Source organism: Carcharhinus amblyrhynchos, chromosome 1 (assembly GCF_965287045.1).
Source record: "Carcharhinus amblyrhynchos chromosome 1, sCarAmb.v2.hapA, whole genome shotgun sequence".
In the NCBI taxonomy this organism is placed as follows: Eukaryota; Metazoa; Chordata; class Chondrichthyes; order Carcharhiniformes; family Carcharhinidae; genus Carcharhinus; species Carcharhinus amblyrhynchos.
In genome coordinates, this window is record NC_137324.1 from 23,138,652 (window position 1) to 23,156,054 (window position 17,403).

Sequence of the window (17,403 nt, forward strand, 5' to 3'; positions counted from 1 at the left end):
CCTTAAATGTCTGCCAATGGCATGTTGACATGTAGAAGTGCTAAGTATGGAATACTATTGTCCTGGGGTGGTTGTGGAGCCTGGAAGCCGCTGTCCAGATTTGAGTTTGTCAGTAATATTTGCATAGAAGGGGTGTGAGAATGACGCGCCGTTCAGCCAGCAGCTGAGTGGTGCGGAGTGGCAGGGAACCACCTGGGTTACTCTTAGAGGCGACTGGTTTCTCTCTCAAAGCAGAACCTCCTCCCCTGGCCTTCGGTAAACAGCTTAAACATGAAGCTTCTTGGATATATCTGTGTCCTGGGCTGCTGGATACAAAGTAAGTCGCAATGTGTGAAAAAGCTATATTAAGATTGTTATGGTAATATTTATTGGAGGGAGCTTTGAGCAGCGCTTAGCCTGAGGATGAGTGTCAGGCTCGGCTCTGGAATCATTAAGTTACACAGCAGAGAAGGGGGGGGGGCCATTCGGCCTGTCGTACCAGTGTTTGCTCTTCGAAAGAATTACCCCACTATATCCCTCGTTCTCCCCCTTCCCCCCATTCCCCCAGTAAATGTTTGCGAGGGGAATTTCACAGTCATTTTATTGCAGTGTTAATCTAAGCCTTACTTGTGACTAATAAATACACCTCTTTAATTGCTTTGTAAGGGTGTTTTTGAAAGTTATGAACGAATTTGTATATGCCTATCCGGGAGAAGGAACGATAAATGCTAATATCAATGTTTTTTTAAAAAAAAATCAACAACTGTTTGACCAGGTGCCTACCCACAGCCAGTCTTCGTCCAGACTCCGAGGGAAATACTGGCGGCCAAAGGCGAGAAGATCGAACTCTCTTGTAATTTGAGGAAAGCCGCACTCACAGAAGTTTTTTGGTACAAAGTCGAACACAACCAGACGATGCGTTTTGTGAAATCGGCCAACGCCCTGGATAAGCAGACGCAGGGAGATGGAATAACTGAGCGGTTCGCTTTGAACCGGGATAACTTTCGACAGGCATCCACTTTAACGATTAAGGACTTGAGGCTCACCGACAATGGGACCTACTACTGTCTGATGGTGGACAGTCCACGTCTGTACTTTGGGGCTGGAAGCGTGCTGACCGTGGGTAAGGAGATGTTCGAATACTGTCAACTGTAACATAAACCAAAATAAGTAGGGCCGTTTTACAAATATTGCAGGTCAGGCAGCATCGCTGGAGAGAAAACAAAATTTAAAATCGATGACCTTTCATCAGAAGTTAAGAAAATAAATATAAGGCCAGGTTCAGCTTAAGGGACATGGATCCAGCTGTAATTTCAGTTCTGTAAATATCTGCTCATTTGCAAAAAGAATAATATTTATAGAACTTTATTTTCAGATTATACCGGTTTAACCTAATATTCTGTGATCCACTCTTAAAAAGGTTGCTTTTGTTAAATACTGTTCTAGTTGCTGGCGATGGATTCTTAGAGAAAGTTAGCACCGTCCTCAAGTCTAACAAAGCTGATTGTGATAAACGAGTGATATTTTATAGGCCAGACCTATACAATCCGCTTTGCCATTTGCGAATTGCTCGCTTCTCCTTTGGCGCTTTGGATGTCACAGTTAGAAAGAAAATGCTCACCCAAATTCTGTTCATTTCAGTTCCAGAGAGAGAGAAAGTGACTTCGCCACCTCCAACTACAAGACGCCGCAGAAACCCCCCGAACAGGCGTCGGAACACGGGTCGCAACAATAAAGCCAATAGTAATGGTAAGAAAAATTGTAAACTGCCTTAAGCTGGTCTGAGAGATAGACTGGGCCTGTTCTTCTCACTGAATACATCTGACTGATAAACAGGGCTGGTCTTAAATGTTTAGTGTAACTAGCAAACTAATTTACTGATCAGATGGCCTGGCCTAAAATGTCCCAATTCTAACCCAAACCTTGCCAGAGAACTCTTTATAGGACAAGTTTCTCTGAATCCTCCCACAAACTGAATCTGCCTCAGTATTTATTGATTTCCCCCCACAGTTTTTTCATAAATGTTAATTCTCTTTCTCCCCCCGATTCTGCCCTACCTCTCTGAGGATTTCCAGCATTTTCTGCCTTTAATCTATTTATTTAGTGATCAGCCCACGTCAGGTACGAAATGTTTATTGAACTGTATTTTGAGTTATTTAGTTTTTATTTTAAAAATCCCACACAAACCCCGGTTGAGATGCTGGGGAAAGTGTTCTAACTTCCACGTGGAGCTGAGTGAACCATGAATGTCTGTAATCAAAATGAGAAAGGTTTTCCTTTCAGTTGGGCACTGACATTTCCTAGGAAGGGAACTGTTTCCTAGGAAGGGAACTGTTATTCATGGGGAGCTCCTGGAAAGATGTCCTGATGCAAACCAACATGCGAGTCTGCAGCAATAGGCCCAATTTTGATATTGATTTTATTTATTATTGTCTAACATACAGTGAAAAGTATTCTTTCTTGCGCGCTATACCGACAAAGCATACCGTTCATAGAGAATACTGATGGATTTTCATTGTATATGGTTTCCCAGTATTTCCTGCAGGTCCCATTCGCACAGCCCATCCATTTATTTCAAGACATATGTTGTGGATCCCTGATTATAATCACTCCAAGAAGTCTCACAGCACCAGGTTTAAGTTCAGTTTATTTGATAGTAATCCCACAAGCTTTCGGAAACGGTGTTCCTTCGTCAGGTGTGTGGAAGGTTCTCCGGTCCAACCCCAGTCTAACGCCAGCATCTCTACAACATTGTAATCACTCCACCATTGGTGGCTGCCAAAAAGCGAAGGAATAGGAGTGGGGAATTAGGCCATTCAGCCCCTTGAGCCCTCTCCGCCTTTCAGCTCGTGGTTAATCTTCTAATTTAACACCATTTCCCCGTATTATCCCCAAATCACCACAAGTTTTTAATATGTAGAAATCTACTGATCTCAGTCTTGAATACACTCTATGATTGAACCTTTCTGGGGCAGAGAATTCCAAAGATTTATCACCCTCTGAGTGAAGAAATTCTCATCATTTGTACCCAAACGGGTGCTGCAGTGTGGCAGCCAGGGGATATTCATTGCAATGTTAATGTAAACCTACTTGTGACACTAATAAATAAACTTAAACTTAAACTAATACTCCTTGTTCTGAGACTCTCCTCTGGTTCTAGACTCTCCATCCAGGGAAAACACCCTTCCTGTTTGTACGCTGTGGAAGCCTGGAAGAATTTTGCATGTAGATCACCTTTCATTCTTCTAAACTCCAGATAATAAAGAGCCAGCCTATTTTATCATCCCTCAGAGGATAATCCCCTCCATCCCAGACATTAATTTAAAGTTTATTGATTAGTCAGTCACAAGTAAACTTACATCCACACTGCGATGAAGGTACTGTGAAAATCTGCTAGTCGCCACACTCTGGTAGCTGTTCAGGTACACTAATGGAGAATTTAGCATAGCCAATTCACCTAACCTGCACATCTTTGGAGTGTGGAAGGAAACCAGAGCACCCAGAGGAAACCCACGCAGACATGGGGAGAACATGCAAATGTCACACAGACAGTGATCCAAATGGGGAGTCAAACTCAGGTCCCTGCTGCTGTGAGGCAGTAGTGCTAACCACTGTGCCACAAATGAACCTTTTCTGGAACCCCCTCTCTAAACCTCTGCTCCTCTCTCTAAACCACTTTCTGCTCCTTTGAGGCAATCTTTAAACAATGTGAGCAAGCTTTCAGTCACCTCTGCTAATCTCTCCTAATGTGAATGGGTGTCAAATGTTCATCAATACCACTCCAGTCAATCCCCTTGGGAGTTTGAGCACCTTAAAGGTGATATATTAAAAGCAAGTTGCAGCTATTTATTTTTGTTGGACTTGACAACAGTGCGATGAATGTGGAAAGTTTTAATGCTCTGAAATTACATTGTGAGCATTTTTAACCCGTTCCCTTCAACTTTTAGTGAATTCACTGAATGGTCGTGGGTTTGTGAGGATGTTGATACATGGTCTGTGGTAAATGATAGGGATGGATGATTCAATCTCTCTTCCCTTGAGACAATTAGAATGAGGATTTTTGTTCAGTTGAATCAGACTCCTGGTACTTTGTCCCTAAGAAACTCTCCTGATGTGCCATGTCAACCAGCCCTTCAATTTTACACATCAGTTTACCCTGCAAAGTGTGGCCACTCCACCCATCGTGTCTGCGGTGGCTTTTTTTTTGCTGAAGTAAAGCAAAGCCATCTCATTTATCCCCATAGCTTTGGGTCTTCCGTCATGTCAATGCTTAAGGGTCCATTGCCCTCTTAAAAAGTGCAGTGGGGTCTCCTTCAGTGTTTACAGACATGAATTGTCACTTACAAAATTCCCTGTGGAATCTGTTCAAGTTGTCACTAAATGTTATTTGTGTTAAAATGCTTCATCATCAAAGTAATGGTATTAATTTAAAGTTCATTGCAATGGATGTGGTGGCAGAGTGAACAAGGACAGAGAAAAGTTATCCTGAACTGAAGCAGCAAGCTCAGGCCAGGGAGTATCTGCGTATCCAGTGGGGTAGAACATAACAACATAGGAACTAAGAGTAGGAGTAGGCCATCTGACCTCTCGAGCCTACCCCACCATTCAATAAGATCATGGCTGACCTTTTCGTAGACTCAGCCCCACTTACCCACCCACTCACCATAATCCTTAATTCCTTTACTGTTCAAACATTTATCTATCCTTGCCTTAAAAACATTCAATGAGGTAGCCTCAACTGCTTCACTGGGCAGGGAATTCCACAGATTCACAAGCCTTTGTGTGAAGAAGTTCCTCCTCAACTCAGTCTTAAATCTGGTCCCCATATTTTGAGGCTATGCCCCCCTAGTTCTAGTTTCACCTGCCAGTGGAAACAACTTCCCTGCTTCTATCTTATCTATTTCCTTCATAATCTTATATGTTTCTATAAGATCTCCCCTCATTCTTCTGAATTCCAATGAGTATAGCCCCAGTCTACTCCATCTCTCCTCGTAAGCCAACCCTTTCAATTCTGGAATCAGCCTAGTGAATCTCCTCTGCAGCCCCTCAAGTGCCAGTATACCCTTTCTCAAGTAAGGGGACCAAAACTGTACACAGTAGTCCAGGTGTGGCCTCACAGTACTTTACACAGCTGCAACATAATCTCGCTGTTTTTAAATTCCATCCCTCTAGCAATGAAGGACAAAATTCCATTTGCCTTCTTAATTACCTGCTGCACTTGCAAACCAACTCCTTGTGATTCTTACACAAGGACATCCAGGTCCCTCTGCACAGCAGCATGCTGCAATTTTTTTACCATTTAAATAATAGTCCATTTTGCTGTTATTCCTACCAAAATGGATGACCTCACATTTACCAACGTTGTGCTCCATCTGCCAGGCCCTCGCCCACTCACTTAGATTATCTATATCCCTTGCAGATTTTCAGTGTCCTCTGCACATTTTGCTATGCCACACATCTTAGTGTCATCTACGAATTTTGACACATTACACTTGGTCCCCAACTCCAAATCATCTATGTAAGTCGTAAACAATTGTGGTCCCAACACTGATCCCTGAGGCATACCACTAGTCACTGATCGCCAACCAGAAAAACACCCATTTACCCCCAGTCTTTGCTTTCTGTTAGTTAACCAATCCTCTATCCATGCTAATACATTACCCGTAACACTGTGCACCTTTATCTTACGCAGCAGCCTTTGGTGCGGCACCTTGTCAATGCTTTCTGGAAATCCAGATACACCACATCCACAAGTTCCCCATTGTCCACTGTGCATGTAATGTTCTCAAAGAATTCCACAAAATTAATCAAACATGACTTGCTCTTCACAAATCTATTCTGCATCTTACCAATGGGATAATTTACATCCGATGTTTCGCTATTTCTTCCTTGATGATAGATTCAAGCATTTTCCCTACTACAGAAGTTAAGCTAACCAGCCTATAGTTACCCGTCTTTTGTCTACCTCCTTTTTTAAATAGTGGTGTCACATTTGCTGTTTTCCAATCTGTGGGAACCACGCGAGAGTCCAGGAAATTTTGGTAAATTACCACTAGTGCATTTGCTATTTCTCCTGCAACCTCTTTTAGTACCCTAGGATGTATTCCATCAGGGCCAGGAGACTTGTCTACCTTTAGCCCCATTAACTTGCCCAATACTACCTCTTTCGTGATAATGATAGTTTCTAGTCCTCACCTGCCACAGCTTCCTGTCATCAATTTTCGGCGTGTTATTTGTGTCTTCCACTGTGAAGGTAGACACAAACGACCTGTTCAATGCCTCAGCCATTTTCTCGTTTCCAGTTGTTCTTCTCATCCTCTAAAGGACCAATGTTTACTTTAGCCACTGTTCTTCATTTTATATATTTGTAGAAACCTTTACTATCAGTTTTTATATTCTGAGCAAGTTTATTCTCATAATCCATCTTACTTTTCTTTATAGCTTTTTTCGTGGCTTTCTGCTGACCTTTAAAGATTTCCCAATCCTCTCGGTTCCCACCAATCTTTGCCACTTTGTATGCATTTTCTTTCAATTTGATATCTTTCTTTGTTTCCTTAGATATCCATGGCTGATTATCTCTTTTTCTACAGTCCTTCCTTATCACTAGTATACACTTTTGCTGAGCACTGTGAAAGATCACTTTGAAAATCCTCCACTGTTCCTCAATGGCCTGCCATAAAGTTTTTGTAAAATAGGGTTAACCTTGTACGAAATATGATTTTTGGTCAGACTCCAGTCAGAACTTGCTTTCAGCTGTTCGGAATAAAAAGACCCCCGGAATCCAAATCGACATGCCGGCTTCTGGGAATTTAGTTAATGCTGTTTGCTGTACACATTTACAACATAGGGCATTCCTTTAGATTTGAGATTTCTTCTGGTAATTAAAATTAGAAATAAAAGTGAACCTGTTTCTGAAAATAACCAGCGAGTAATCATTGACACAAAATCTCAGGAGTGAGGAGGGGGAAGGTAGGATTGTGGGGGTGGAGGGGGAAGTTCATGGCGGGGGAGTAAATTCATCTCCTCCTATAGGTCGACACAAGCTGCAGAATGCATTCAGTCACTGCAAGTTAGTCAGTGGCTGGCACTTTGCTGCGTATTTCTAAGATTTCTGGCTTCATTTCAGATTTGCAGTTATCTGTTTTATAAAATGCAACAATCGTGTCTTATATCGAAACCAGGAGCAGGAGTAAGCCTTCGAGCCTGCTCCATCATTCAATATGATCATGACTGATCCTCTCTCTCAATGCCATATTTCCGCACTCTCTCCATAAGACTTGATGCCATTGAAATATGAAAGAAACCTATCCCTTTCTCCACCATTCAATATATTCATGGCTGACCCTCTATCTCAATGCCATATTCCTGTTTTCTTCCCATGCCCCTCAGTGCCATTAAAATCTAAAAGATTATCTATCTCTTTCTTGAAATACATTCAGTGGCTTGGCCACCACAGCCTTCTGTGGTAGAGAATTCCACAGATTTGATTTAATATTGTCACATTAGCATACAGTGAAAAGTATTGTTTCTTGCACGCTATACAGACAAAGCATACCATTCATCAAGAAGGAAATGAGAGAGTGCAGAATGTAGTGTTACAGTCATAGCTAGGGTGTAGAGAAAAATCAACTTAGTATGAGAAAGGTCCATTCAAAAATCTGACAGCAGCAGGGCAGAAGCTGTTCTTGTGATGGTTGATACGTGACCTCAGACTTTTGTATCTTTTTCCTGATGGAAGAAGTGGAAGAGAAAATGTCCAGGGTGTGTCAGGTCCTTAATTATGCTGGCTGCCTTGCCGAGGCAGCGGGAAGTGTAGACAGGGTCAATGGATGGGAGGCTGGTTTGTGTGATCAATTGGGCTACATTCACCGATCTTTTGTAGTTCCTTGCAGTTTTGGGCAGAGCAGGAGCCGTACCAACCTGTGATATAACCAGAAATAATGTTTTCTAAGGTGCATCTATAAAAGTTGGTGAGAGTCATAGCTGACATGCCAAGTTTGCTTAGTCTTCTGTGAAAGTAGAGACATTGGTGGGCTTTCTTAACTATAGTGTCAGCGTGGAGGGACCAGGGCAGGATGGTGATCTGGACACCTAAAACTTGAAGCTCTTGACTCTTTCTACTTTGTCAGGCTCACCAGTCTCTGAGTAAAAAGATTTCATTTCATCTCAATCCTAAATGGTCTACTCTGCATGCTGAGGTAGAGTCCCCGGCTCCCCAGCCAGGGAAAACATCCTCCCTACATCTAGTTTGTCTGGCACTGTTAGAACTTTATACATTTTAATCTTGTACAGTAAAGCTTCTTGTTATATCTGCAAAGCAAGAACTCTCAAAACAGGATCAGCAGCCTTTGCTCAGTGATAGTATTCTATCTTGTCTTTAAATCAGAACACCTTGAGTTCAAGCGTCGCTGCAGAATCTGGGCATATAGTCCAGTGTAGTGCTGAGGGAGTGCCTCACTGCTGGAGATAATGGTCTTTGGGATGAGATGGGGCAGCACTGGTTAGATGCATTGATCATGCTGAATTCTCCCTCAGTGTACCCGAACAGGCACCGGAGTGTGGCGACTAGGAGGTTTTTACAGTAACTTCTTTGCAGTGTTAATGCAAGCCTACTTGTGGCACTAATAAATAAACATTAAACCAAGGCTTTGCTGCCCTCGCCTATACATGTGAAACATCTCAAGGTGTCATTAGAAGAATGGGGGAGCTCTCCCAGCATATTAGATAATATGTATCCCTCAACCAGTGCAGAAATGTATGAAATGGCCATTTATTTAATTGCTGTTTGCGGAATCTTGCTGTGCATACATTGGCTGTGACTTTGCAAAAATCCAACAATGGCCACACTTTGAAAGTACTCAGTTGGCTGCCATGATGTGGAGATGCCAATGTTGGACAGGGGTAGGCACAGTAAGAAGTCTCTAACCTGGCGTTGTGAGACTTCTTACTGTGTTAATTGGCTGTAAAATACTTTGGAGCGTGCTGAAGTCGGAAAAGGTTTCTTTCTTTTATTCGCTTTAATTTGTTTGCATCTTCTTTCTACTGGTCACCATGACTGTACATGATGGTTAATGGGACCATAAATGACGGTCAATGGGACTATACAAGACAGTCAGTAGGATCATACACAACATGCAATGTCACCGTACATGATGGTCAACATTACCAAACATGGAAGTCAATCAGACCTAATGTGATGGTCAACATGACCCTACATGACAGTCAATAGGACCATAAATGACAGTCAACATGGCCATAAATGATGGTCAACAGAACCATACATGACAGCTTCATCTCTTAACAGATAAAGTGATGAGCTATCCAGATCCATGGGACATGAGTTTGATCTGAGAAATTGAAAAGTGCAAGATCAAGCCTTGACCTAATGGCATCAGTGGCTTCTATGCACACTAATAGAGAGATCATAGAGAGATAGGATGAGGAAGAAAAAAATCCGTGGAGAATTAAGTATTTATCTAAGGGAGCTAATGACTGGGAGACAATATTTGGATTCAAGGGAATGACTGAGACATTAATGTTTGGGTTTGGGAGACTGAGTGAGAGAGAGAGACATTAATGTTTGTATGTGAGGCTGTGATGTCTTTTCCATGCTGCGTGTTCCTATGCTTCTAACGGGCATCTATCACACTAATACCCAGATTCATTTTTATAATCATTAACTTAAAGCTCTCAGTGTTGAAATCAAACCTTAAGAAATTCCAGTCCAAAGGAATTCTGTTTCGAGACATGTTCCGGTCATGTTAAGATTACAGACGCAATTAGCTTTGACATAAGCTCCCCACTTGGGACGCTGGATGTGGAATGAATCAGTGCTGGAATACAGACAGCCTTAACATTTGAATGATCCGGTGAGTTTTTGCTCAGTGACATTGCTGGCTTTATCCTGTGTCTAGATCTGTACTGAGTAAAGATTCCTGATGTGTAATTGTGTTGTTCTACCAGGATATGTGTGCAGCTGGACTATCTGGGGGTCATTACTCGTCTTCAACCTCCTGTTACTGAGTTCTACCGTTACTATTGTCATCCAGCGCCGGAGGAGGGGTAAGTCCCGACATTAGTTAATGTTAATATCGACATTGATCCATTTCATTAATCACAGCAGTATTTATTTACTCGCCATATCCCCGTTTCTCCTCACTTTCTAGACTCCCGGAGGAGATGTCCCCACCAGCTTCGGAAAAGGTACAGGTAAATTTTGCACAGCTTTAAAGGAGGGCTAAGAGTGAGACAGCGCCTCTAGTCAAATGTGGAATGAACGTTGTATTTTGTTTTAGTTACTCGATTTTTAAACTTACAAAGCGGAGTGGACAGAATAAACCCTTAATTCTCACTTGTACCAAAAGTATAATTCAATTTGAATCCAATTCACGGCCCCACAAAAGATTCATGTAAGATCCAAGCTGACAAGATACTAAAAGATGGAGAAGTGGTCTGATAATAGTTTTATCCCCGCCCGGCGCTTATTAACAGAAGTCTCCACTTTATCCTAAAGACTGTTGGACACAGTCCCCTACACTGGTGTCGCCCAACTTTCTAAATTGGGCTGAATTCACTTCTATCTCGGGTTGTGTTGATATTAATGGTTGTTGAAGTGGAAGAGGAACTCCAGCCCATTGCTCTTTCCAATCCCAACATGGATTTAACATCTCCACCCATATTTTTAAATAATCGCTGTCACTTTATTGGCTGGGGCTGAGTCGGGGGAAGGGGTGCTGCTGGAGATGTTTAACATTTATAGAATAGGACGGAGATAAAGTGAGTTCAGGCGTTAATAGGACAAGATCCACTTAATACTGCGTACAGTGAGGCCAGATCAACCCGCACTGTGGCGATGCTTAGGTTAGTCCAGGTCTTCGCTGAACACCGGCTCCGTCCTGACGAGGAACTAATACAGCCAGTTAATTACTTTAAAGTGTTGTGGTAAGAATTTTCCCGGAAACGTTATCTATGTAGTCGAGTTGAGGGATAAATATTTAACCAGGACATGGGGAGACACTTTTGAGCCACAACTGTGAGGTTGAAGCTTTGTTCTAGGTTTTAAGTTTATTTCATAGTCATAGAGGTTTATAGCATGGAAACAGGCTTTTTGGCCCAACTTGTCCACGCTGCCCTTTTTTTTTAAACCACTAAGCTAGCCCCAGTTGCCCACGTTTGGCCCATGTCCCTCCATACCCACCTTACCCATGTAACTGTCTAAATCTTTTTTTAAAAGACAAAATTGTACTTCTCTCTGTACTACTGTTACTGTCACTAGTAGGCTTACATTAGAATGGCACAGTCATTAGCACTGCTTCCTCACAGTGCCAGGGACCTGGGTTCAATTCTGGCCTTGGGTCACTGTCTGTGTGAAGTTTGCATGTTCTCCCTGTGTCTGAGTGGGATTCCCTCTGGGTGCTCCAGTTTCCTCCCACAATCCAAAAATGTGTGGGTTAGACTGATTGGCCTTGCTAAATTGACCCTAGTGTCAGGGGTCAAATATGTGGGATCACAGCAATAGGGCCTGGGTGGGATGGTGGCTGGTGCAGACTCAATGGGCCAAATGGCCGCCTTCTGCACTGTAAGGATTCTATTTCATTAACAGTGAAATGAAGTTACTATGAAAATCCCTTAGTTGCCACATGCCGGCGCCTGCTTAGATGCACTGAGGGAGAATTTAGTATAGCCAATGCACCTAACCAGCGTGTCTTTTGGACTGTAGGAAGAAACTGGAGCAAACTCTTACAGACACGGGGAGAATGTGCAGACTCTGCACAGACAGTGACCCAAGCCAGGAATCGAACCCAGATCCCTGGCACTGTGAGACAGCAGTGCTAACAATGTGCCTTGAGCACTAGGGAAGATCTTGGATATTGGCTTCCCACATGGTGAGTGGAGAAGGCCATCCATAAGCCTTCCCATTGTCAACTTAATCAGAACAGTGGTGGGAAGGTTACGACATCCCCACCTGTCATGCTGCCGCCTGTTTAAATAACTCCCCCTCACCACTGAATTCGCCATGGTGGAGGTAACTAAATTCCCCTCACTCTAGGGGATTTTCACATTAACTTCATTGCAGTGTTAATGTAGACTTGTGACACTAATGAATAAACTTTAAATAATGCTGTTTCTCCACATTTAAAGAAAGAAATACTTGCATTGGAAGCGAATACATTTATAAACTTGTAAATGTTGATGGTTAAAGAGACTTTGGTGCAGTCATACAAGGAACAAAATGTTAGCATCCAGGTACAGCAAGTGATTAGGAAGGCATAGAATGATAGTTTTACCAATTGTTATTTTCTGTCACAGAAACCTCCCTCTGTAGGTTTAAGCACTCCTATCATCTATAAGAATTTAAAACCCAAGCTCACATTCCCCCTCCCAGTCTTTCACTATCAGCCTTGGCTTTTCACTGTCTGACCATGGTGGGTAAATCAGATTTGTGGAGTCTTCTGTCATGAAGGGAATCCCAAGTTTTGTCAAAAGCAATTAAAGTCAATAAATTCTGCACCAATATTGCAGTATATGTTTAAAAAATGCAACCTATTTTAAAAATCAAGTTAACATTGTCTCAGCTTAACATATGTTAGAATATTTGTAAAACTTTATCAAAGTACATTACAATAAAATTGAAAATTAGAGCCGGTGGATGTGGTCTTTCTAGATTTTCAGAAGGCGTTTGACAAAGTACCTCAAGAGGTTATTGCAGAAGGTCGAGGGACATGGAGTTGGGGGTAGGATGTTAGCGTGGATAGAGGATTGGTTGTCAAATAGGAGGCAGAGAGTGGGGGTCAACGGGTGCTATTCGGATTGGCGGATGGTGACTAGTGGAGTGCCCCAGGGGTCGGTGCTGGGGCCTCAGCTTTTTACCTTTTATATAGATGATCTGGAGGAGGGAACCAAGTGTAGGGTGTCGAAATTTGCTGATGACACCAAGATTGGGGGAACGGCAAATTGTGCGGAGGGTGTGGAGAGTCTGCAGAAGGATCTAGATAGGCTGGGCGAATGGACTAGGAAATGGCAAATGGAATTTAATGTTGGCAAGTGTGAGGTGGTCCACTTTGGTAGGAAGGACTATTACTTACGGGGCGAAAAACTGCAGCAGGCGACGGTGCAGAGGGACCTCGGGGTCCTTGTGCATGAGTCGCAAAAACCCAGCTTGCAGGTGCAGCAGGTGGTCAGGAAGGCGAATGGGATGCTGGCCTTCATAGCGAGGGGGATTGAATATAAAAGTAGGGAGGTCTTGCTGCAGCTGTATAGGGCATTGGTGAGGCCGCAGCTGGAGTACTGTGTGCAGTTTTGGGCACCGCACCTGCGCAAAGATATTTTGGCCTTGGAGGGAGTGCAGAGGAGGTTTACTAGGCTGATACCGGAGTTGAGGGGGTTGAGCTATGAGGAGAGGCTGAATAAACTGGGCTTGTACTCGTTAGAGTTTAGAAGAATGAGGGGAGATCTCATTGAGACGTATAAGATGATGAATGGGATGGATAGGATAGAGGTGGAAAGACTCTTCCCGCTCAAAAAAGACAGTAGGACTAGGGGGCACAGCCTCAAGATAAAAGGGGGGTGGTTTAGAACGGAGTTGAGGAGGAACTTCTTCACTCAAAGGGTGGTGAATCTCTGGAATTCTCTGCCCGTTGAAGTGGTGGAGGCTGCCTCGCTCAATATTTTTAAGACGCGGGTTGATGGGTTTTTGATAAGAGAGGGGATTAAGGGTTATGGGGAGAGGGCGGGAAAGTGGAACTGAGCCACGACAGATCAGCCATGATCTTATTGAATGGCGGGGCAGGCTCGAAGGGCTAGATGGCCTACTCCTGCTCCTATTTCTTATGTACTCCTTGAAAATACAGGTATGCTTAAAATACTTGCTTTCTTAAATTAAAATGAGCTTTTTATATTGCTTAAACCATCATTTAATTTAGTGATTCTACCACCATGGTTTCTGGGAAGGGACAAGTAAAATGCTTTGCAGTAACCTTGAAATGCTAGAGTATTTCTTAATAATCATTATATTGATGATTCATTGTCAAACCCATAAGCTTACTGGTACTGAAACCTACCCATACAAGGGATGCCTTTCTACACTGGTAGGCAAGAGTTTCTTGAAACCGCTCATAATCACCTTCTGTTGCTTGGACTTCTGTTGAACGGGAATTAAGTGACAACAAGGAAGTGGGATTATAGTTGTTAAGATCTGAGATATCCTATACATCAGGAGCAATAACATATGGTTAAAATAAGCAAAATACTGTGGATGTAGGGAAATGAAATAAGGACAGAGGAAGCTGGAAAAACTTAGCAGATCTTCCAGCATCTATTAGGAGAAAAATAAAGTTAACCTTTTGAATCATACACTCTTTTCAGAACTGAAAGGAGGGTGAATCTGTTAGCACTATAGAAACTGCAACAAAAAATGGCAATTATAAGAACAAAAGACAGGTGGCCTGGAGTGAAACAGCCTGATTGGTTAAAAAAAGACAAGGGGGGGGCGTTATTTTGATTGAGGCAACACATGTACGGAATATTTTAAAAAAGAAGAAAGTGGAGTGGGATTTAAGACGGAGGAGAAAGATCAAAATCTGAAGTTATCAAATTCAACATAGAGTCCTGAGATGTTCAATGTGCCCTATTGGAAGGTATTGGGCACCAGGGTCCACCCCTCCATCACACCCAACTCCCTATCCCCTCCCTGTGGCACCTTCCCTTACAATCATAGAAAGTGCAACACCTGTCCCTTTACCTCCTCCATCCTCATAGTTCAAGGCTCCAAACACTCTTTGCAGGGAGTTATATTTCACTTGTACCTCTTTTAATTTGGTCTACTGTATTCACTGCTCCCAATGCTGTCTCCTCTACATTTTGGAGGCTAAATGCAGACTGGGTGACCTCAACCTTCGTGTTGCTTGTCAGTTGAACTCAGTACCTGGCCTCATGCCCACATGTCCATCCTTGGCCTGCTGTCACGCTTCAATGAAGCCTAACACAAGCTGGAGGAGCAGCATCTCATCTTCTGGTGGGCACGCTGCAGCCCTTGGGACTCAACTTTCCTCTTGAATAATATATGCCTGATGCTTTTATTATTATTGTCATAATTAGTAGTTAGAAGTAGTTGCTTCAGGAGCTAGTGTCAGCATGGGCACCCTGGCTTTGATAACTTCCTTCAACTCAGCACTTCCTGTGTGATTCCACTGTGGCCTGTATACGTTTCCATCGACTGAAAACTATAAGGCCTGAGATTGGTATATCACAGTATCTAGGGCCAATGCCTGATTCTTGGTTCTTCCAATTTACTGGAACTAATGAAAGTGGTTATCAATTACTTGATTAATCATAATGAAATGAGAGGCACAGTGGAAGGCAATAGCCTAGTGGTATTGTCACTAGACTAATAATCCAGAGACCCAGGGGAATGTTCTGGTTGGAAACCCATCATGGCAGATGGTGAAATTTGAATTCAATAAAATTAAATCTGGAATTAAAAGTTTGATGATATTTAGACCATTGTTGATTGTAAAAACCCATCTGGTTCACTGATGTCCTTTTAGGGAAGGAAATCTGCAGTCCTTACCTGATGTGGTCTAAATGTAGCTCCAGACCCATAGCAATGTGCTTGACTCATAAATGCCCTCTGAAATTGCCTGGCGCTCAGTTCAAGGACAATTAGATTTGGACAATAAATCTTGATCTTGCCAGTGACACCCACATCCCCTGAACAAATACCCTTGAACACATCAATTTTGTTGTAAAAAGGACACCTTAGTGACCAATTAAATGTTTTAGATTTGGTTGATATATTTATTTAACTTCAATATAAAACAAAGCAGCCCTGAGATTAGAAAGAGAATAATTAACTCAAACAACCAAAAGAATGTAGAACTTTTTTTTACTAAAAATTCTAATTATATTTGTGTTTTCTTGTTTGCCCTTTTTTAGTTCATTCTGTTTCCCCTATTCACTTTTGTACTATTATAATTTTCTTTTATTTTTTGCCATGACAAGGAGCTGACAGTTAAAACAGTTGCTCTCTGAGTAGATACAATTTTTGTTTCCATTGACTGATTTTGTTGTAAAGGGAACAGTGATATGACACAAACAAAGAAGTATAATCCAGCACAGAAAACAGAGCTGCACTAGAAAAGCATCTCTCTTTTTTTTCCTTGTATCTGCTCATCGGGTCCCATTTTCTCACATTTCAGTCCTTCATAATTGTAATTAATTGTATGGATCGCCTTGAGATGTTGTGAAGTGATAAAGTGCTATGTACGCATAACTATTATATATAGGTTACCATCTTAAGGGAGCCAGACACTTTGAAAGGGTTGGTTTCTGATTTGCTGATATCTGACTTTGGACAGTTGATTGTTGTACACAGCAAAACGAAACATTATATGTTGGGATCAACTCGAATACATTAGATACTCCAGTGGTCTCCCTCAATGGGTTGCCTCAACCATGCCTATTGTACAGGATAACACGTCCATGACACTGTAGGGGCTCAGTTAAAACAGACTGTTGCCAGTGGCTAAATTTAAGTTAAGTTCATTTATTGGTGTCACAACTAGGCTAAGAATTGTATAGAGGTTTAACCAAAAACACCCACCAACCTATCTGATCCTCTACCATGCCTGCATAATGTAATGTTTTCTACAATATTTTTTGATCCAATTTCTAAGCCTTTTTAGGGGTATGGTGATTTTTGGCTGACTGCTCATTTTGACCATTGGACATGTATAATTATAGATCATGCTTTTTAGTGAATTATCAGGCTTTGGCTTTGCATAATTTTCCTTAATTAAGTAAAATAGCCTGATAGAATTGAGCACAACGATTTCAATTGGACACCCACCTGGTTACTTGAGGTAATGGGTGACTTTATGAACATTGCTCGCGTGTGGTTGTATTCCAGGGGCCCTGCTGTTTCCACATTAAACTCGTGAAAGGTGCATTACGTTTGTTAACATTTGGGCTCATTTGGCAATGAGAAATATTAGATTTTGATCATGAAACTAGATAAATTTGAAACAATTTTAATTGTTCTTTTGAAATTCATTTTCCAATCTCTGTTTGGATCTGAGTGAAATCAGTTAGTGTTAGCCCCACTTTCTCCATATGACTTGTTCTCTCAATGTGAAATTGAGAGAAAAAGATCTAAAGGGTGTTGTATAGTTTCCAGCATTGTTTTATCAGACTTTGATCGCTCCCTTTAATGAGTGAAGCAGTCAGTGCTGAGCAGATTTAAAGGCATTCCACAGAAAGAGAGCCTAGAAGAAGGGAAATGGCTTAGAAATTAGATTAAGTGGTTTAGAAATTAGACTAAAATGTCATTAAATATTTCACTGCTCTTAAAGTTCCAGTATGGAAGGAGGCCATTCAGCCCATCTTCTCCCCACTTGAACTTTAAAACACCCCTTTACTGGGCCATTG

At 42.0% G+C, this 17,403-nt stretch overlaps 1 protein-coding gene across 1 annotated transcript in view; it reads left to right on the forward strand.

Annotated features, from left to right (window-relative positions):
• Nucleotides 1–251: 251 nt before the first annotated feature.
• The window catches only part of LOC145348670 (T-cell surface glycoprotein CD8 beta chain-like), a 30,647-nt gene continuing 13,495 nt past the window's right edge, over nucleotides 252–17,403 (forward strand). The window contains exons 1-4 of the mRNA XM_080196835.1: nucleotides 252–316; nucleotides 755–1,102; nucleotides 1,621–1,728; nucleotides 9,943–10,041. Of these exons, the coding sequence (XP_080052961.1) occupies nucleotides 271–316; nucleotides 755–1,102; nucleotides 1,621–1,728; nucleotides 9,943–10,041 (601 nt within the window). The 5' untranslated portion in view covers nucleotides 252–270. The remainder of the gene's footprint in view (nucleotides 317–754; nucleotides 1,103–1,620; nucleotides 1,729–9,942; nucleotides 10,042–17,403) is intronic.